At 44.0% G+C, this 21912-nt stretch overlaps 1 protein-coding gene across 2 annotated transcripts in view; it reads right to left on the bottom strand.

Annotated features, from left to right (window-relative positions):
* The window catches only part of NEURL1 (neuralized E3 ubiquitin protein ligase 1), a 96137-nt gene that overhangs the window by 48086 nt on the left and 26139 nt on the right, over nt 1-21912 (bottom strand). For both annotated transcript variants that reach the window (XM_075026314.1, XM_075026313.1), the window contains exons 2-3: nt 20936-21177; nt 15955-16276 (exon numbers count right to left, since the gene is read on the bottom strand). In XM_075026314.1, coding sequence (XP_074882415.1) covers nt 15955-16276; nt 20936-21177 — 564 coding nt within the window. The remainder of the gene's footprint in view (nt 1-15954; nt 16277-20935; nt 21178-21912) is intronic.

Here is a 21912-nt window from a genome sequence, read left to right as displayed (position 1 = left end):
TGCCCGGCCCCAGCGCGCCCGGGGCATGCGGGATTCGGCATTTGGATCATCTCACAGCAGGCTGGCAGGGACCCAGCGGCGCGAGCATCATCCCGTCTGCAAGAGCGCGGGGCTGCTCGTAATGCACTTTTACCCTTGGCGTGGGGGTGGGAGCGGGGGAATGCACACGCAGGGACATTCTTCACTTGTCACCCCCAGGCTTAGGCTGTTTCTTTCTTTGCAGTCACCTAAAGGTGAGGAGGAGTTGAAAAACATTACACTGACAGCGCTGTCGGAGCTGCGGATATAGGGCCTTCCGCTCCACGCCAAGCAAACCCTCTGGAATGGTTTGGACACGATAGGTAAACAGTGTCGGGCTTGCTCAGCGGGGAGACATTTGTATTTAGATGTTATAGATAAGTGGTGCATATTTGAGACATCTGAAAGTTATTATTCCAGGCAGTTTCTAAACAGAGAATCGCAGTTGCATAGCCCCTTAACTCCGAGCTGACAGGCAGGATAATGATTTAAATTATTGTTAAACATAGGCTCTGTTTTAAGTGGATGGAATTCAACATCATGGTAGGTTTGGGGGAATGGGGGTGTATTGCAAAACACAACATTTTCAATTGCTGGAGCTCTGATCGCGGGAGCTTCTCTGCCAACACCAAGCATCACTGTTCACGCTATGAAAATGGCAGCCGTAGAGATCCTCAAAAGGCAACATCACTCAGCTATCTTCTGGATCATTACCACCCCCTCTAATTGCAACAACTTTGATTAAGAGAAATGTCTTTTTGAAAGCAAAACATAAAAAGTTTTCACAGACTGTAAAACAGAGTTCAGCAGTGAATCATAATTATTTTTTATAATGCTTTTGAATTACAATTGATTTATGCTTCCTTGAGTTCAATAAGGTTATGTTTATTATGTTATCACTCTGTTTTTAATGAAGACTATACCGATTTTGTCTTCATTATAAGTCATTTGAAGCACAGCTATTAGGTTGCATTAAATCAGAGCACTACGTTTGTTCCATCTGTGAGGAGTTTGTTTTCCAATGTTTCAATGTATGGCTGGTAGCCCTGCAGCCCGCTCCCCCCAGGCCCCCACCACACTGGAGGCACGCTCAGCAGATACTGCCGTCAGAGAGGGCTTTTTGCCCCCACCATTAGCTGGTTTCTGACACGCCAAAGGTTAAGTGCGACGGCACACACTGGCTCCATACTGCAGCCTTTACACAGGCAAAACTCCAGCAAAAACAAACCCGTCTCTTATGCGGAAAGGAGAAAGGGAAGGAAGAATTAATTTCTTGCTTATTCAGCATCTGATTGTCTCTCTGTGTCACAAGTGAGCTCCCAGGCAGTATCTCCAACCTACAGCATCCTCATTTCCCAAATGGGTAATTCACAACAATGCAGGCGAGAGGATCTCATCTCTGCTCGTAGCATAAAGATGCAATTGGGCCTAAAAAAAAGCAATCGCACCTTGTCACTTAAAGGCAATTACATGGCTGATTAATAATGAATGAGCCTCACAAAGGCCACCCACTCTGCTCAGCGTACCAGCATCTTATCCTAATTATCCTCACCAATAATGCCTGGAATTGTTTGGAAATTTTAGGGGAAATTGAATTCACTCACCTAAGCTTTAATAACCATTGTGTCTACAGGGTAGGAGCATCGCTGCACAGCCTTTGGCGTATGCAACACAATAGAAAATCGAATCATGAAACAGTAACTCGTGTCTCTGCCCAAAACACACTCGCAAGGCACGCAAGTCAGACAAAGACAAGGCACTTCTGTTGGAGCGGTAGCTTGGCTTGCCCACTTTAGCACATGAGGAGTCCAGTAACTCAGAGGCGTTGAAACCCACAGTGCCCTGTCAGGAAGAAAAGCAGTATCTCCATCCTGCAGAAATCAGGCTGTTGTGTGATTTGTCTCGGGAAGATGAGAAATCTGAGCCTGAATCAGGACCTGAATCCTTTACCACTAAAATTAAGGATGGCTTTTTGTCCCTTCCTGTTAACCATTAGTTGTTGATCTGGCGTACTCACACCAGTGTGTAAAGGCTTTCCCCTGCAGGCAGTGCTTGGTTGCTTTTCCTTCACAATTAAACCCTGATAAATATTCTTCCCTCATAAAAATAATGGACCAACTCTGTCTGGACCTTTTCTTTTTCTTTTCATGTGAAAAAATAAAAATATTGCTAGAGCTTGGTAGGAAACAAACAAGCAAGCAAAAAACCCAAGTGGGTATTAAAGCTACTATCGCCCTATTTGAAGAACCCAAGAGAACCACAAAAGGAAGCTGCAGCAATCAACAGAAAACATGGAAACAGTTCCTTAGTCCTCAAGCTGGACATTGAATTTGTGCAGTGACAAACCCCCTGGGGCAGGCTCAGGGATCTCGCCCACCTCCTGTGACCTGCAAGAAGCAATGCCTGCTCCTTCCTGCAGCCCCTTCAGCTGCTGCTCAGCCGACAGCACATCCTTCAGAATAAGGAGAGGTACAATGGCGATGTGGAAGCAGGATTTCCTCCTGTGTTTGCTTCCAGAGCCAGAGGCTCTGTGTAAGGAAAGGGAAGCCTTCTGGTGCCTCCAAACCCCTCCTGGCCACAGCACAGCCCAACGCAGAAGAACAGACTGATGGCACTCCACTCTTTCAATGGGCAGTCAACGTGGTCCTGGCCTCCAGACATAAAACTTGAGAGACAAACATGTATTGGAGAGAATAAAGGAATGATAAGGGCCCAAAGAGAGTACTCCCCACTTATTTTTCATTCTGGTCTACTTTTAGTAACTCCGGATAAGCTACTCATTTAACCAGTTGAACCCAAAAGGACTCAAAACCTATCTATCTGAAACATTTCAGAACAGTCCGTATTGGCAGACAATCTCTGCACAGTATGGCCAGTTTGAAAACCTGTTGTTACTAAATTCTCATGTCCTGGCACAAGCTGATAAAGCCACTGTGTTCCCTCCCCACCTATGACCCAGGATTTCTTAGTTTCCAGAGAAATAAATCCTGCTCGTTTCTGTAGTCATCTTTATGCTGTAGAGCCAGCATGGACTCAACTACCTGATGATGGGAAACTGCAACCCTAAAACTGGTCTGGGATATTCTTTGGTGTCACCTTTTCCACCTGTGGCATCAAATGCCAGAAAAACAGACAGGTCTCCAAACAAAATCACTGCAGCCTCGACTGCTTGGCTCCACTGCACTTGGAAAAAGGATATTAAATATGGAGACAGGGTTGCAATCAGCCTTTCTGAGGAAATAATAACCTGGGAAATTCTGACTCATGCTGATTTGTGATCAAGGACTGTGACTGAGATACCAAAAAAAGGAATTGAATCAGATTTTCATGGCTGTGTCAGAATGAATTAATTCTCATCATGTAACTGGAAAAGGTTTAACATCACAGAAGCATTTTTAGAATGACAGCAGGATATGGAGGCTGTGGTAAAGAAGAAAACATGATTATTGGTCTGAAGAGACTGACAGTGAGGAAAGATAAAAAAGAACTAAATATACCATAAAATAATAGCTTAGTCAAATAGCTGCCAATAGGAACATCCTGAGGAGGGGACAGCAGTTGTAAGCATCTGGGACTGCTGGCTGCAAATATGCCCTGGACGACGCTTATGCCAGAATAACCAACAGTGACACACCTCCAGGAGTGATGGTGAAGTTATCTTTCGGTCTACCCAAAACAGTTTGAGAAGCTCCTGTCATTCACTGCTGGTTTTCACCCTTCTGCTAAAGCCAGGAAGAGGTGGCTGCCTGGGTTTCTCCAGTGGCCGCCATTTATCCTTGTGCCTGTCTCAGAGAGGGGCTAAGATGCTTTTTCTCACTTTTGTGGGTGCCAGCAAAACTCTTAAAGTAAATCAAATGTCAGCTGAGCTCACTCTGAATCTAGCTAAACCAAAGTCAGGCTATTTCAATTCTAAATGCTTGCCCATAGAAATTATTCAGGTTAGCATAACTAGTCCTTTTTAAAAGCCATGTTTGCAATTAATTTGCATTAATTTTCTAGGTTGTCCATTGTAACTAAACCCTCTGCAGGAAAATACTGCACTCAGTACGTATTTTAAAGAGGTTGGTTTTTTTTTCTCAGCCAAGCAAGCTACAGATGCTACTAAGTGGAAGATTAGACTCTAAAGTGCAATTCAACGGACAGGAGTTTATCTGGCAGCAAATTCCACCGACACAGGCTGAGGAGTGTGAAGCCCCCCCACAAAGCACTAACAAACAAGAGTATCTCCTCTCTCCTCACACAGTCTGCTCACCTTCATCCGAAACACCCCTTTGACAGATCTGTCAATGTTTGTTATTAGCAGAAGACTTCTATAATAAGTTAACTACAGGATAAAAAGAGCCACTGCAGAAAGAGGAATAGGTGTTATCAAGAACAAAAAGGCACCAATCTAATTCAGGACATAAGAAACTCATCAGATTCAGATATTTCCCCATGTGTTGTTTTTCTCCTGTATCTTCATGATCCCTTTGATAGAGAGAGTGTCAGTAGTATGTACTTGACCTGATAAAAGAGCTCACTTATCTTCAAGGAACATGCCGGGCATCCACAGTGACCCATGCAAAACAGTTCAAACACACCTAACACTCTGTGCTGTCCAGATAAAGGGAAAAAAAAAAGGAAACCAAAGCCTTTGGGTTATGAATTATGAGCCAGTGATTTACAAGTGTCAATTGAACCTTACATGAGTGAAGAAACCAGGCAAGAAAGGGGTGGTGTCTTGGTCACTGGGTTGTTCTTGCCTTCCCCATCAATATAACCTGATTTCTCTTTGCCAAACCTGTCCTTCTTCCATTGCTTTCAGACAGCAGTTCACCCTGTTTCCATGCTTTCATCTTCCTGCTCCCCTCATGCTTCTGGACCCCTTCTTAAACCTTCCTGCACAGAAATTAGAAAGTTTTCCAAGAAAAGTAAACATTGCTGGGAAGCAACTTCTCTACCTTCCTCCAACTTCAGTTCATCTCTCTCCTCCTCCTTCTCCTTCTAAAAGACTCTTTGCTTCTCAGAAAAACCATTAAGCACAGAGCCTAATCCCTGCATAACCACTGATTACTGATTAACCACAGACCACTGGTTTTGACCTAGCAAGCCCTGCACAGAACCCACTAACAAGCAGATGGCAAAGAAAAAGATTCAGCAAAGCACTTAAGCACATGGCTATCTTTAGGAATGTGAATTAACATACTTACTCAAGCATATACCTGATTTCTGGCATACCAGATACAACTACATATGCATAAGAGGTGGGTAAGTAGTTAACCATCCTGTTGAATTCAGGCCCCGCAGCCTATACAGCCTTCTTTTCTGAGCAACTGAGAATGGGTAATCTGTCCAGTTGGAAACGACACACTTTTAAAATGGTATTTTACTACCCACTTGAATTTTTCCTCCATCAGCTTTCATCCCTTAGCCTGCCAACACTGAGCACCCTCTGCCTCACCATTAGATCGTTACTTTGACTCTTTGGAGCTTACCCGGTCTTTTAGGTCTCACATCCAAAAATGAAGCATTAGAAATCATCATACAAATAGTCATAATAGTGATTATGGCCTAAAACCAAATTATCTATGTATTTGTTTTGAGTGAGCCAATTAGGCTGAGTTGAAATTGCCAGTCCCTGCAGCTCTGCAGTGAAATTCTCCATCAGTTCAGTTTTCTTTCCAAGTGTTTCTAGCACTGCCCTTCAGCATGAGGCCAATTTCCTTCCACCTGGCCAAGCAGCATTACAGTCAAGATCTGCAGACTCTACCATGTTAGGAACGAAGCAATAAAAAAGTGTCTTGACAAATGCAGGCAACACCGAGGCTCACCTCGGACGTGAGCATACTCCCGTGTACAGAGCCATTGATTCAGGTCCAGCTAGAACCAACCAGGCCTAGAAACAGGAGCAGAAACCAACAGGGCCGGTGTTTTTGTCAAAAAGATGCTTTCACACAACAGATAACAGAGACATCCACTGATGCCTGTAAAAGGCTCAGGAGGGTGATGGCTGCTGCCTACAGACAGCAAAGAGGGCAAAGAAAATCAACCAGGAAAACACCACTGCAGAATGAGGAGGAAATGCAGATGTCTATGGAAACACATGGAACAAACTGTCATCAGTCTCCTGGTTCAAGTAAACACTTACATGGCTCTGAAGTGCTGGGGTCCTCTGGACTTGGGCATGCAGAGAAAGAGGGAACACTGCATTAAAGATTTTGGAGGCTTCAGATCTTTTCATGCAAGTGATGCAGTATTTATTGGCATGTTACCAGTGCCGGAATAGGATTATTGGATTCTAAAGGCTTTTTCCCTGGAGTGGTCTTTATCCCCTTAAAAGAAGATAGAGCAATTAAACTTCTTTTTTTTTTTTCCTGAAGAAAATTAATTGTCTGTGAAGGGTCACACCAGTGGCCAGATACATCACAAGAGATTTTCATCTTCTTAAACACACCAGCCATAGCCAGTAGCACAATATTCGATTCAGTGGCCAGCAATCTGATTTATCAATCTTTTATCCCTAGCTACAGACTGAAAATTCACCAATTCCAAATAAGCTTAATTTCAAAATCTAATAGGATCAGATGGAATGGAAATTTCTTTTGAAATATTTCTGTAAAGGCCTTTAACATCAAAACGATGCTAATGCATGAGAATCAGAGCTTGCAAGTGACTGGACATACTGTTCTAGCCTATATACATGGAAATGCTTTTTATAAATTTCGCAGAGTTCTGCAAACAGTACCCTGCTAGAATTCCCATGATGATAGGGAGAAGCACTTACCTAGCACATGTCAGTACAAGGGATGATATTTTCACCAAATGCCACAACATAGGGGAAACATGTAATACTGTCAGAAGAACATATAATGAAAATGTGATTAAAAGAGTGTGGTGTGATAGAAGAATGCAAGATGCAGATTTTTCTAAATGTCTGAGCAGGAGAGAGGAGCCCAGCATCTCACTGAGCACAGCACCTTGCAGGATCAGCTGCATTATAAGCAGAGCTGACGTATCATCTGCATCAAAATTGGGAGTCAATTCAATGCAGGTAGTGTATCTTGGAGAACAGAAGTAGTAGCTCAGCATGACTAAAGATGAAAGGCAGGAGAAAATAACACCTGCATTTGCAGAATTTTTTCCAAGGAGGACCTAGAGATGCTGGTTATTGTCAGAGATAGGTCACTGGATTCAGCAGACCTTCAGTGACCCAGTGTGCGTGTCCCAAGCTAAGGCCAGGACTTGGAACAAGACTGCAACAAGCTGAGGACAGAAGAAGAGTGGTGCAAGACCAAGGACCCACTCAGCCTCAGGCTCTACCTCCAGCATGGGGTGAAGCAAATTTGCAGGGTAGAGTGCACACACATGTGGGACAGCAGGGATCCCTCCTCCATGCACGCTCCCATTCTCCTTAACCACTGCCCCAGAGCACCAGTGATGCCTTTGCATTTGCCTGCCCTGGAAGCACCACTGAAAATTTTACTTTTTAAGAAATTCTTTCATTTGCCTCAGTGCATGCTTTAGACACCCCCCAAATTGCACTGTATTGTTTGTACAGACACACAGTCACATGAACTGCATTTCATACACATCAGAAGAGAGTCACATACAGCTGATGAACAGAGAGGCTCTGTCTGCCTATGAAATCCCAATTAATTAATATCTTTGGCATAAATGAACAAACGAGTCATTCTAGCCCATGTATTAGCATCGTGATTTAGTATGAAACTTGGTGTCTAAGGGCAGCTACTGGTAGCAGGTATCAGACACACTCTCACGCATCACACATGGACAGTAACTTTTTGATGCAAAAATGCACCACAATTTATCAACAGTTAAATTGATAGCATGGGTTGGTGAGAGTTTAATGCTGGGGCAGGCGGCACTGCACACTTGACTGGGCAGGACATTGCTGCACCAGTCCATCAGTGCTGGGAGAGCAGCTTTCGGTAAGTGCAGACCTGAGTTGCTCACAAAAATTCTTCTGAGTCTGCACAAGCAGATGACACCACCTGCATTTTTGCCATCTTTCAGCCACTTGTGAACAGTTACAGTTACACAGACCCCGAGAGGCTCATTTCTCCTGGTCTGGACAAGGGTACATGGAAGGAGAGGTCCTGGCTTGAATCAGCACAGGTTCCCTGAGTCAAAATGGGTTTTTTCTTCAGGACAAACCAGGCAAGGTCTAGAGGAGCTTCTGCTGCTCAGTGTTTGGCCAAGGAGAAGTGATGAATAAGCAAAAAAAATGGGGCTAGATTCCGCTCACAGTGTGAAACCAGAAGGATTCCAGAGGTGGCTGCAAGTTTAGGCTGGTAAAACTGGGAGTAGAGTTGGGCTATCAGTAAGGATTTCCAGACTGAGCCCAAGAACAACAGTCCTGCTTATACAGTTTGGGAAAAAAAATTGAGACTTTGGAGTACAAAGAAATCTCACTTTTAGCTCTGTTGCTGATATGGATGGAAAAGCTAATTTAATTTTATTAAAGGTGTCAAACTTTTTTAATAACCCAGACACCTACAGGGATAACAAAATCATATCCTCTGTATGGTAAATTGCATATTCAGCAGCTGTGATGTGAATTAGACGTTGAAATGACAAAGTGCTATCTCACGCCAGCAAAGACATACTGTACAGAGCCAGTGTTTAGTTTTATCATATAAGCAATGTTTAGTCATCATCTGTCATACAGGCTTAGGGGAAATGGCCTCCACAGCTGGAACAGCTGGAATTGCAAGATTAGCACAATTGTTATACTTTTACCAGATCATCTACTCAATTCACATCCAAAACTTACCTCCAGCTCCAACTGTCTTACACCAGAGTAAATGCGCTCTTTTTGTCAAGCTATAGCTTTATGAATGAAGAGGAATTAGCTTTCAGCATTACAGCCCAAGGTTTGCACAGTTTAAACTATTTTGCTGAATATTTTGGAGAAAGGTATTAAGAAAGCTGTAAAGATTAATTCCTTGTACCAACATATTCTCTCCATCTTTCTTTTTAAAGACAGTTATTACTTACAGAATTACAATAGGAATCACATTAGACAAACTAAGGAAAATACAATTATATGTAGCATTAGGTATCAGTTAAGAGAATGTATTTTTTTTAAAAACAGCATAGATAGCTTATCCTAATGGTTTAAATAAAAATGCCAAAATCTTTGCTAACATAAGGAATTCTTCAAAATGTTTCTCAAAAGAATACACTGCTCCATTAGTGGCGTGTTATTATTCTCTAAGGCCCTGTCTATACTAGAAACTTCTGTAAATAACTATAGCTGTGTAATAAATTCAGTATATATTCAATTACTCCAGTAGTTTATATCTTTAGTGGAAGTAAAAAAAGGCAAAAGCCCTTTTAATTGGAATCACTGTTTCCAGACTAAAGGTTCCACACTTCTGCTAAAAAATAGCAACACTTAGCAAAGGCAAGATAAATTTCTTAGTGTAAACCATCAATATTTACCTTCTTAAAGCAACAGCCAAATCAATCATCACAACAGATAATTAATGTGAAGACATCACTTTTTTTAACACAGGGCCCTATCTTTGCAGTGTCAGCATCTGAACTACAGTGTATACATACCCATAATGTAAACACCACTTACAATTGTCAGAGGTTTTGTATTTCCTTGGGCTTTTATGGGTAACATGGAAAATATTATTATATAGGCCTTCTTGCCTGTGTTAGGAACAATATTTCAGCTTACCAGAACAAAAGGAACTTTATAAAGCACAGAATTTATTTTTCCACTGGTCATTCTGTCTTGATACAGTCTTCATTTTTCTCAGTCTAGGCAATAATAGCCAGACTAATCCCTCTTAAATTTATTCCTACCCAGGTTCACTTGCAGGCTCTCCTGACGCTGATGTGGATATTTTGGGGATATAATGTGCCCAATAGCACATTATGCACCAGATTTTGTCCTTTCCGTTCACCTGTACCAATGCCTTAGCTCCGCGAGCAGCCCTGCGAAGGCAAAGGTGGTTCAGCTGAAAGCAACAGGTACACCGACGAGCAATGATGATAAAATAGAAGTAATGCACACAGCTCTGTGCAATTTCATAATTCAACACCTCATCGAGACCCGCTGAAGCCTGAAATGCCGATCCCTCAGAGACCTTATTTTACTTGGCATCTGGCTGTTCTGACTTATTTGGTATTTGCCATTCAACTGCACAGCCTGAACCCCCCAGTGCTGCCAGCGCAGGCAGTGGGAGGGCAGGGCAGGGATGGGGAGATGCTGCCTTCCCCCGCGGGCCAGCCCAAGCTCATGGGCACAAATTCGCCGCTGTTCACAACCAAACGCAAAGAGAAGAAAAAAAAGGCATTGACTTCACACGGCCAAGATGAGCTCTGGCTTGCTTGAAAGTGCTGTGTCCGGCAGCCTTAGCATCACAAGCAAGACAGACAGACAGACAGACCTGGAGGACAGACAGAGCTTCAAGCACAAGGAGCTGCCTCTGGGCTGTGGGCTAACTTTCAGGTACCCACCACATCTGGAAAAATACGTCCCTCCAGAGGTGCCAAGGCAAAGCAGGGATTAATTAAAATGGCAAGAGATGAGTTATTTATTAAACTGTTTTCACATTTTTAGCCATGTTGGAGGGCTTCCTGCAGCTGCTATAGAGACAACAACTACAGACAATAAAACTTTATGGGCAATTTAAATTCCCTCTCCCCTTAGGAGATGTGGAAAAACAATGACAACTGACTGTTTGCAGGTCGTGTGTATCTTGCCTTCATTAAGTAGGACTCTGTTTAAACACATATTACTCTTTTTCATCAGATAGTCGCAGACTTCCACAGAGAGAGTAAATAGTTTATAGCTTCCACTTTCAACAATACACTATAAAAATACACTGCAGTCATATTTGATTATCCAATTGTGTTTAGTGCGAAGCACTCTCGGCAGATCAGTCTGCTTATTTGCATGTGTCAGAATAGCAACAGAAATGGATCCCCATGGGCAATGGAAAATAAGTTTTGCACTTGGAAAATAAAATAGTAATAACCACATGGTAAAACTGCAGATGCATACGATAAATTAGATTTATCATCAGTCTTTTACCATTCACACCTGAAATTTGCCCATAAATCCACCTCATTTGAGGCTTATTTAATGTTTCTTCTAAAGGTGCCCTGGAGCTAGAGATTCAATTTACCTAAAAACTGACAGGGGTGAAGAAAGAAAAACGTTTCTTTCTTTCCCTACAAAATGTGCAACTTCCTTGTCAAATATACACTAGCTTGAGTGCCGAGATGTGTACGCTTCCATCCATGATCAGTTCACATTTTGACTTTTGATACTTTGCAAACATGAAGCAGTAAGAAGCTAGGAAGGGGATCTGGAGATAGAAAAGATTTCCCAAATATCTGATATAATATATAGCACTGCCAGTTAATTCTACTAGGAGGATCTGTATATGTATTTATGACTGAAGTATGTATTTGTACTGTTTCTACTTCAGGTAAATCTAATACATGCACATTCAATACATATGCATTTAAAATTTTCCCACTTTGCAAGGTCTTACTAGTTTTTCACATATCTTATATTTACAAGAGGTGGTGAAGCTTTGCTTTCAACAGGTGCCTCTCAGTGTGCCAATCTAAATAAAATTATCCTTGGTTTTCCAAGACTGTGCTGGTAAAAGACCAAGACTACTTACTTTGAAATACTGCATGAATGAAAATACAGATGGATGGGAGAAGAGCGAGAACAGAGTAATAAACGGTAAAGAGGTTTGGTTGCTGACCATACTATTAATGAACGGGGCTAAGGAAAATGAACAGACTGTTCCTCACATTACCCCACTGGAAATACAGGGTGGGTAGAGGGGTATGCTGAAATCATAATTTCTTTGCAGTCCCATTTTTCCACACTTTTAGAGCACGTGTTGTGCTTTGAAAGAAAAGACACTAGATGGTAGGGCTAGATGATCTTCATAGATCCTTTCCAATCTTAACCATTCTGCACTCCTGTGCTACAATGACACTGCCAATAAAAATGGGGCAATTTTCAAAAAGGCACCACACAACAGGTAAACCTGAAATTCCCTACTAAAAGGTACGGGAAAATGCTGAAAACACACATTATGCTTTAATGTACACATCACTGAGGAAAGCTGCCACCCTTGCTGTTCTGCAGTGAGTCCACAGAAAGTGTACATGAACATTTCTTAGTCTATGCCAGGCTCACTAGCCAAGTGCTTGAAAGAAGCAGGCTAATGTGAGACAGCACCATTTGGTTCCCCTGAGCTGCCATCCTTCCTCCAGGGCTCTGAAGACCCCAGGATTTAAACAGCTGTTCCTTTCCTTTTCTTTTTGATGCTTTATTATAGCAGCGAGGCAGCAGATTGCTTATATTCCATTTTTCTCGGACTCTTTTTGAAGTGTGAATGAGCATGTGTGTATGTTGAAGTGATAACATAAGGCTAAGCCACATTTCTAGTAAATATTGCTTTAAATTATCCTGGAATGTAAAAGTGCACTTGTGCAAAACTAGCTGCCCAAAAAGGGAAGCAGAGCTGTAAGCCATCCTGCCTGCAAGTTGAGCGTGTTGGCAAGAGAGTCACTGTATAAGGGCATGTTTACAGGTCACGTAAGCCTGCATCTACGCTGAAACTCATGCCTTAAAACACAGAGCGTGCATCCACTCGATTGCAACAACCTCCCCTACGCGGGCCTTTACATTGTGGCAGGAACCCAGCTGAGACCTTGTGGTCAGAGGAGACCTGATTCCTGGGTGAATTTAAGCCTTTTCATCTCTGTAACGTGGGTAGAAGCAAGGAGAGCAAGGAGTAGCCTCTCACCTGTGACCGAGCGTGAGCACTGCGAACCTCATCGCTGAAGCCACCTGCAAGGTGGATTTAAGCCAGTCTCTCATTTTGACTCACTCCAGCAGTGACAGACAAGATGTGGTCCAAACTCAGCTCCTGATCTCCCCTCGGCTGCGATGCAGTGAACCCTGCAAGCCCCTTTTTACCTTTTTCAGAACAAAATCAAGCAGGCAAAGAAGCTGCTTGAAGGGCTCTGCTTCTGAACATACAGCAAGGGCAGTCAGACCCTGCAACATCTGTGACAGCCACATAAACCTGTGCGTTGACAGCAGTAATAACATGTGGGTAATTATCAGTAAGGCTGATGCTATGGGTAAAGCCATAAGCAGGAGGAAATGAAAAATTAAGGTACAAACCAGCTGTTTCTCTTTCGTCCACAGGCGCAATTTAGTGATGCCAGAGTGTTGTGCAATGCCTGCGATGCTGACAGAGAGGGAGGCAGGACTGAGCTGGGCAACAAGGCTGATGGCATCCCTGAATCTGGTGACACTGCTGTATAACCTCTGGCAAATTATTTAACTCTCCCAGCCTTTGGGCCCCATTTTGTTCAAGTCTCTCTTTATTAAATCTGTAAGACAGGAACAGTGTCACTAGACTTGGTCATTGCCCTGCTTTACCAGGTTCCTTATTTTGGCTGGAACTGCTACCGTAATGCAGATAAGCAAAACAAGAATGTGAAGTTTTGGAAGTTGTGACTTTTGGGGACATAAATGCACACTGTGCATTCCCCTGCAGAGCTGGGATCCTGCAGTGACGCAAGACTTACCGCTGCACGTCTTTCCTTCGGGCAAGTCTGATTTTGGTCATGAAGTTACATTATTGTGAGTGGGGAGGGAATAATTCTGTGATAAACAGAAAGACAGCCATCAGAAACGATAAAGCTTTTTGTCAGATTCTTGGGTGAAATACACATAAAAGCAAATGGAGGCAGTGCAGAGGTACAGTATGACCCTGCAACCCTACAGGCATTGGGAAAATGGTGAGGCTCAAGAACAAGGAACATGTTTGGAGTTTGAAGGGGGAATAAATCACTGAACTGGAATCTGAAATGCTAGGCTCTTCTGTTCAACACACCACTCCAGCATCCCCAGCCTCCATCAGATGCCCTGCATGCCATACCAGGCTGAATTCGACCATATGTTTGGAGCTAAGCTATGAAATTCATTTGTCAAGTCCCAGGAGTTTTGGCAAGTTGTCCTGTACTATATGTGTGGTCTGCTACACTAAAACAGGCATGCTGAGCATTGCAGTGGGTATGTCTATAGGATCCAGAGGCAACATAGCTGATGATTTCCCTGCTCTGACTTTTAGTGCTGTGTAATAATGAATGGAGATAGAGAGGACTCAAGTCGAAGACTTTTCGGCACAGTTGCTAGGCTTAAAGCCTGCTGAAGCCTGCTGGAATGAGCTATAAATATGTATCTGAGTTCCATGCCAACTGTGTAAACTCAGAAGCTGACTGTTTCATTCAGGGACTTTATACCCACCAGAGAGTTCGGAGCCTGTTAGACTAGAGGTAAGTCAGTGGCTGGCAAGAGTCACATTTTCCTTGTGAAAGGGGATGTGGAAGATGCTAGGACAACGCAGGAGCAGATTACGGATAGGAAATGATTTCTTAGGTGTTTTAAAAGGAAACACATAATCCAGAGTTATGGGCCCTCATTAATCACGCAGAGGAGTCCTGAGGTGCCAAATCTCGCAAGAACGCCCAGAGGACTTGGAGTCACTCGTAAGCTCTTCCTAACTGAATCCTTGGCATGACATTTGCCCAAATTCTAGATCCAAATTCAAATATCATCACCTTGGCATATGAACAGTTGCCTAGTGGCTCCGATTCAAGCTGATTCACAACAAAGATAAATCTTTCTGCTCCTAAAACAGAGCAAAAAGCTGCCGAGAAATTCTTTAATTCATCTGCCTTGTGCAATCTTGGGCCAGTAGTTTTTGCAGTATTTCCCATTTCTTCACCTCCTGAACCCATATCCCTCTTCCCTGCTGTGTAGGTTGCTACGGGCAGTCCTGCTACCATATTTTTTAATACAGCAAGCAGTGCAGAAAGGAGGCAGAACTGTCAGAAAGAAGCTTCATTAAAGTTTTTGACATATGGCATGAAGATGTCATTTTAGTAGAGATTACCAGGCTGCATGACAGGAAAAAGCCAGGATCTCTCTCAGCCTAGCAAGATCATCTCATCTTCCAAAGGAACTCCAGCTGATGATGGTCACCAGGTACCATCTAACCTTTTCCATGGTGAAAACAAGACCCATGAACCTGCTGTTACGTGGAGAAATGCTCTGATTTGCCCCCCAGTGACAATGCAAAGCCAAGTCTAAGGCTGCATGCTGACACCTCTGGTCCCCCAGCAACCTAGCTGCCCCTTAAGATGGGTCCTTGGAGACTCTTTTCAGTTCTTCTAAGATGTATAAACTCAAATAGCCCAAACCTTGACAGCCTGCATACTTGAGGCTAGATTAGAGTCCTCATGAATGCCAAACTATCTCCCTTTCAGCGGAGGATGGCAGAAGGCACAGGCACGCAGCACTCCTCGTCCTCCAACCCCAACTGTATATCCAAACTTCAGGCTCCAGAGGACAAATCAAACTCCTCTGCAAAAGCAACATCCTGGCAAAACCAGCTGCAGCTTCTCCCAGGTAATTTGGAAGATATCCATGTTTCAAATCTGCCCATTAAACCAGCCAGAAAATCATAAAAGTGTCATCCAGGAAGGATTTATCCATAACACATGAAATGCATTTCCCCATTTCGGCATGGGAAAAACAGCAGATGAGGTAAAAAGAAAGTTTTACAAGGTATATGCCCCACTCCAGTCTATGCTCTGGTAGAGCAACACCTCTGAGCAGAAATCCACTTACTTACAGATGGCTTCTAGTGCTATACTGTAGCGGTTGTTTCCCACCTCCCACTCATGTTATATTTACGTGCTAAGTTTCAAACACCGACTGATCCAGGCTGAGGTCGTGAGATGCTCTGGGGAGGAACAACGGCCGTTTCCCTGTGCTTGTCCCAGCACAGCGAGAGGACAGGCAGTGTCAGGCTGGCCCTTCGCTGGGGATGGCACAGCATCATCCCTGCCCGTTTGGAGCCAGGTACTCACCTAAGAGCTGCACTCCGCGGGTGAGTCCGTAGACGTCGATCAAAGCCCAGAGGGGCTCTGCCGTCCTCACCCCGCTGAAGAAAAGCATCGCAGCAGAGTCGTTCACCCGATAGAAAACCCGTCCCTTCTTGTCCACCCAGAAGGCTATGATGTTTCCCTCATTCGCAAACTCTTCTGGCAGAGCCTTGGCCCAAAAACCGCTCTGGGAAACCAAGTCAGGGCACGCGTACTTCGGCAGAGTGTCAGGGTTAATCCTCGATGGATCCTTGGAAGTAAACCCGAGTCGAAGAGCCCCACTCCAGCAACACTGCTTTTTAGTGATCTGCAAAGATAACAGCAGCAATAACAGCGATTAGCACTTCAGCATCTACTTACACATTACAGGCTCTATGCCATCGAGCACCAATGGCCATCATGCAAATGACCCCACTAGATTTAGGAAACATTTTGCCCAACAAATACTGCTGTACCCTTTTCAGCTGCACAGTTAGGATACAATGCACATATTTTAAAAAAAAATCAAATTAAGTCTATGCAGAGAGGTGAAATGTAATTACAGCTGCACGATGACTCACTTCTATTTCTAGGGTAATTCCTTTTGGCCTAAGAATCATCCTCTCGCAAAATGTGCCAAAAATGGCCATAAGAGCTTTTATCTCAGCACCTGCAGCAGCAGAGCTCTTCCCCTGTGGTGCTCGGATGATAGGGTCTCTCATGACCTCGGGGAAAAGCATTGGCTCCAGAATCACAGTCATCACCATAGGGTTTTCTGGGTTTCCCAGCCAAGTATAAGACAGTCTTACCCTTGTTTAGCTTGTCAGATTAGATGAAATCACAGCCTTGCAGCAGAGAACTTGGGGGGGGGGGGGAGCACAATTTAAAGTATTTAACTGTATTAAATACACAATTAGGAGGCAATGATAGATGTTGTGTTATGATTGGGGAAAACCTATTTATTTCAGCTGTGAGCGGTGATTTTCAAGATATGTTGTGCCCATCTACACCCCACCTGTCAGTATGTGGTTACTCAGTGTGTCTGGCTGGGGTCAGGAAGATCTGCTGTAGTTTTGGGGATGGTGCGTGTGTCATATCTACCTGTCTGCACCTGAGAGACAGCAGGACAAAGGATCACAGATGCCTCCAGAGTCATCAGCTTCTTCTCACATGAACTGAGCCCTGGACTGAAGAGGATCTGAGGGGAACAGGCAGTGGGTCCTAAACATGTGCAGCACATCCAAAACACCACCCAGTTACAAGGTCTCTTTCTTCCCATGGAAGCAGGGAGTCTTCCAAGGTTAGTATGGTCCCCAGATGGAGATGATGCCCTTGGAGAATTTTTTCCCTCTTTTTGTTGGATTATGAACCCTCTGGAAATTGTTCCTCTCAAAGGGATTCAGCCTGTCAGCAGCCAGACTGAGAAATGAAAGACCTAAGGATGCTGGATCCAACCCTGATGTGGGGCCAGGACAGTTCCTGCATGCCAGCTGACACATAACGGGTGTTTCTGTTCATGCACTGAACCTGCAGCGAACATGAGAGCACTTGAGATAGCCCTCTCCCATCAAAGCCCTGGCAGCCTCAAGCAATTTCACTCTTGGCTGCAGGACAGGAGCAGAAACATGGACAGGTACCACCTACCAGATGTCACACAAAACTTGCTACCTTACTGTAATTTCTTGCTCTGCCAAAATGCTAATGGCTCAGATGAGTGGCAATGCCAGAGACTGAACTGTCCAGGACTGCAGGACTTTGTCCTCAAAAGCCTGGCAGCAGTGCCTTGTGTCCCAGCTTGGAAGCACAGGATTTTCACCAAGGGATTCTCCAAGATGTTTTCTTTGGACTTCTGAATTCTCTTCTAATCACATTTGTAAATATTGCATTTTTCTTTCACATGTCCCTCTCCAAGGCAAATCTGGAAAGTGTGTCCTCAGGGGCACAACAATCTCACAACAGAGACATTGTTCAAAGCCTAGAGATTTCTGGTTTATAATTGAAGTATCTGAGAAAATAATTCAGAGCTTCAAAAAAAAGTAATCAACAGACAGTTCCTCAGTTAAGCGAGTGTTGCTCTTTAGCCCTACTCAGTCGAGCCAACCATCTAAACTGTTTAAATGAAGTACTTGAGCACTGACCTCAGTCCCAGGAACTATGGGAAGCTCCTGTTTGCGGGATGGGTACTCGGGTGGCACTAAAAAGGACTGCAGCAGATTTGCTCTTTTATATGCCTGGCCAGGATGGGATGGGTTCATGCATGTCCCCAGTGGAAGGACGGTGGATGGGGCATGCACATGACAAAACGGGGAATATAAGCACACTCCAAGAAGCCTGGATTATTTATGGCAGCAAATTTACTGCAAGCCCTAAAAGCTTTTCGGTCTGAGATAAATATGGCCTCATTGTTATTTGTACAATTTGCTCTTTCACAGTCTCTTGCCAATACTTCACAGCAATCACAGGCCACATGAAGCAAATATTCATATGGTAATCAAGGCTGCACATGTTCCATGTATTAATCAGCACCTCTAAACAGTTCTCAATACAGTCCGACCACAGGCAAACTAATATCCAAATTAAAATCTAGTATAAAGCCTGCCAAGAATTAGACACAGCTGGACAAAGGGTACACAGTTTTGCTAAAAAAGGCAATGGTTCATGATGGACCAAATTCTCTCTTCAGCAGCCACTGTGAGCAGAAAAGCTTGGGAGGTCTGCCGGGTACCAGAAGGGGAGGAGAAGATACAATGATCTACATCCAAACTGCCAAGCCATGGCTGCTTCCACAGATTCAGGCTCCTGCTCTTTACTGCCTACTGCCTTGTGTCACCCTTGACAACCTCACTCCACTCCTGAGCAGTGTTCTGAATGACATGGAAGAAACCATACTGGGACATATATCTCAGAGGCAAATAAAGAGGAAATCTGGCTGCTTGATGGCATTCCCAAAGCTGCAAAGAAATCTCAGAATAAAGCCCGAGATACAATACCTAATAAACAGAACGAAATCTCCTGACTTCTTTCCTCTAGTTTTCCAAAGGGAGTTTATAGGACCTGAATGATTGGGTTCATGGTTAGTCTTTAGGTGGTAAGAAGGTTTAAGATGCCATTTTCCACAGGCACACACAACAACAAGGCAACTGCAGGATGGACTTACCAGAAAAGCAAAGATGTTTTCACATTTCCATCCATCCCTAGAGTACAAGTTCTGCTGAAGCCTGTTGATTACTCCCATGAGACCTTGCCACTGCACTCAGCAGGAGCTCTGCTTGTAAATCCCCTGTGCAGATTTGCATGCATATTCTTCACACATGTTATGCAAGCTAAAATCCTAAACTATACAGTGATAAACAAGTGTGAATTTCCAGAGACAGCTACATTGTTTCAGAATGAGGAAGAAATAACCCAGAACCTTTGCCTAAACCACTAAACCCACTCATATCTTTGATGGTGTTTTCAGAAATGAAATGCTGCTTTCATCTCTTCCCAAATCATTTTTCGCAGTTGTTTGTCCAAACTGCTGGCCAATGTGGGAAAAAATCCCATTAGGCAACATGAGTGAGTCCTGCTGGGTTTCTAGCCTGAATGGAAGCATTAAGAGCTCCACAGGAAACATAACAAACTTGTAAGAGGGACTTTCTACGTATGGACCTGAGCCTGCAATCACTGAAATCTCTCTGTATTTTCAAAAGGAAGCATCCTCCTCATTTCTTGCTCCTTTGCCGGCTGTAAGGGAAGAGGCAGGGAAGGCTGATAAGTTGCTGTAGGTCCCAGTCTGGAACCTGTAGCAATGAGCAACAGCAGGATCATTCAGACTCAGCAGCTATATGCAGATAAACCTCCTGGAAAACTCCTTGTGCTTAAATGAAGGATTTGCAGGCAGATCTTTTATGTGTGCCATGAACTAAAGTTGCCAAAGAAGATGACCTACTTTGTGCCAATGAAAGGCGTGAAATCAGCTAAGAACAGAAAAATGCAGTCCCACAAACTAGAGGGCATAAAGACCAGAAAATACCTGTGGATGAAATTTGAAGGGCCCCAAGCTCCTTCAAGGTACCGAGAGCCTAAAAAGTGCTTCAGTTCCTGAGGGAACTGATTAATTTCTTCACCAGGATGCAGCTCCCAGTGCACATGGAGGCACGGAACTGTCTTGGAGGAGCTGAACTTCCCATGCCAGCTGCAGCACAAGGGGTACTGACTCCATCCTTCGGGCTACCACAGACACAAAGGAAGTGAAATCAGCCTCTGCCAGCAAGAAAAATGTAAAGCCTGCAATGTTCTCTCCTCTGACCTTAATGCTATCAGGCGGCTGATTCAACAAAGCAGTCAGCAGACTGCCAGAAAGATCATTTTCTTAGATAGCAACTGTGACCGCACTGACTGCTCCTTTCATCCTACCCATATTTCTTCCCTGCCAAGCACCTTCACTTCCAGGTCCTTTTCACCTCTTATTTGTTGGTTGTGGAGAGGCTGACTCCAACCTCCATGAGACCAGCCCTCATTGCTGCCTTGTTTACAGGAAGAAAAGTGCTCGTTGTGGACATGTGAACGTGTTAACTAACTCCTCATCCTCCCTCAGCCCGTCCAGTAAAAATCCTTTGCAGGATGCATGCCAAGCCTAGAGGACACATTGCGTAGAGAGATACTGAGGCTGCTGCCTTTTGGACTGATCAATACAGCCCTTTCTTCTTGCTGTTTTCCAAGCAATCTCAGCTTAATCTCTTATTCCTTGCCTAACATCAATATAAGCTCTTTTGGAGTGTGGATTTCCCTTTTGTTCCCAGTTTCTACACCGGTCTGTACCAATGGTTCCAAGAGCTACAGTGACAAAAGCAGAAGTACCAACAAAGATCTTTAAGGACAAGATCTCACTACTGTGCTTTTCAAGGAAGGGCTAAAGATCTCATACAAGCACCAAAGCCTGGTACACCCCAACATTCATTCACAGCAGCTCCCATGGCAATAAGGGAAGGTATCGTTTACTCACCTTAAGCCTGACTTGTTCATAAATAACAATGGGCCTGTTGCTGAAGGTAATGGCATTGCAGAAACTAGCCTGGCGCTTCACTGCCTTCTGTGTCGTGTCCATGATGATCTGGGATCCCTTCGTGTGAGGATGGAAAAGCAGAGGGCTGATGGACAGAGCTCCACACTGTGGGATGGGGAGACAGTGCTTCTGCTTGTGGTGGCATCGGTGGGAGGAAGCCGAAAACGACCCACCTATGGAATCTGAAAGCAGAATGGGGAAAAAAGGGCTTCAGATCTGCTGTGAGTAATAAGTAAAAAACTTTCAATGCAAAAAAAAGCAGGGGCACTTCAGAGAGGAACTATGGATCAAAATAAAAGTTAGTCAAATCCCCACTCTGTAAATCACTAAGGGTTTTTAGAGCATCTTGAACAATAAAAGGCTATGAGGATACCGAAGGCTCCCATCTGGACAGTCTGATAGTACAGAGCATGACATGGAGACCACAGCTCAGCACTGAAGTCACAGGCCATCTTGAGACCACACATCAGAAGAGAAGGCAAGAATTGGTTCCAAAACTGGAGCAAAGCACGTGTGAAGTTGCTATATCAAAGCTGTCACACTTAGGGAAAAATTCTCCACTTCCAGAGAACTCCCACACAAGTTGACCATTTCTCTGACTCCTCCTTTGCAACAGCAACTCCATTGATCCTTGCCTCCATGTGTCTTTGGATGCTGTCCTATCCACCTGCGCTAAGCGCCAGATCAGACACATACATTGCTAATTTATACTCAAGCACCACTCAGCAATAACCCACCTAGACTCCTCCACTAACCACCATCCATTCTCCTCTCTTCTTTACTGATGGGAACCTCAGCTGAGACCCCACTTATCACGGAGGCATTGAACAGCATGTTGTGATTACAGTGAGGAAAGCAAAGAGGGAGAGAGGCTATGAAGCAGGGAGGAGACGACTTCTTTCGCTAACCAAGGCCCT

This window comes from Buteo buteo, chromosome 4 (assembly GCF_964188355.1).
Source record: "Buteo buteo chromosome 4, bButBut1.hap1.1, whole genome shotgun sequence".
Classification (NCBI taxonomy): Eukaryota; Metazoa; Chordata; class Aves; order Accipitriformes; family Accipitridae; genus Buteo; species Buteo buteo.
This window is presented reverse-complemented; position numbering and strand designations above follow the sequence as displayed.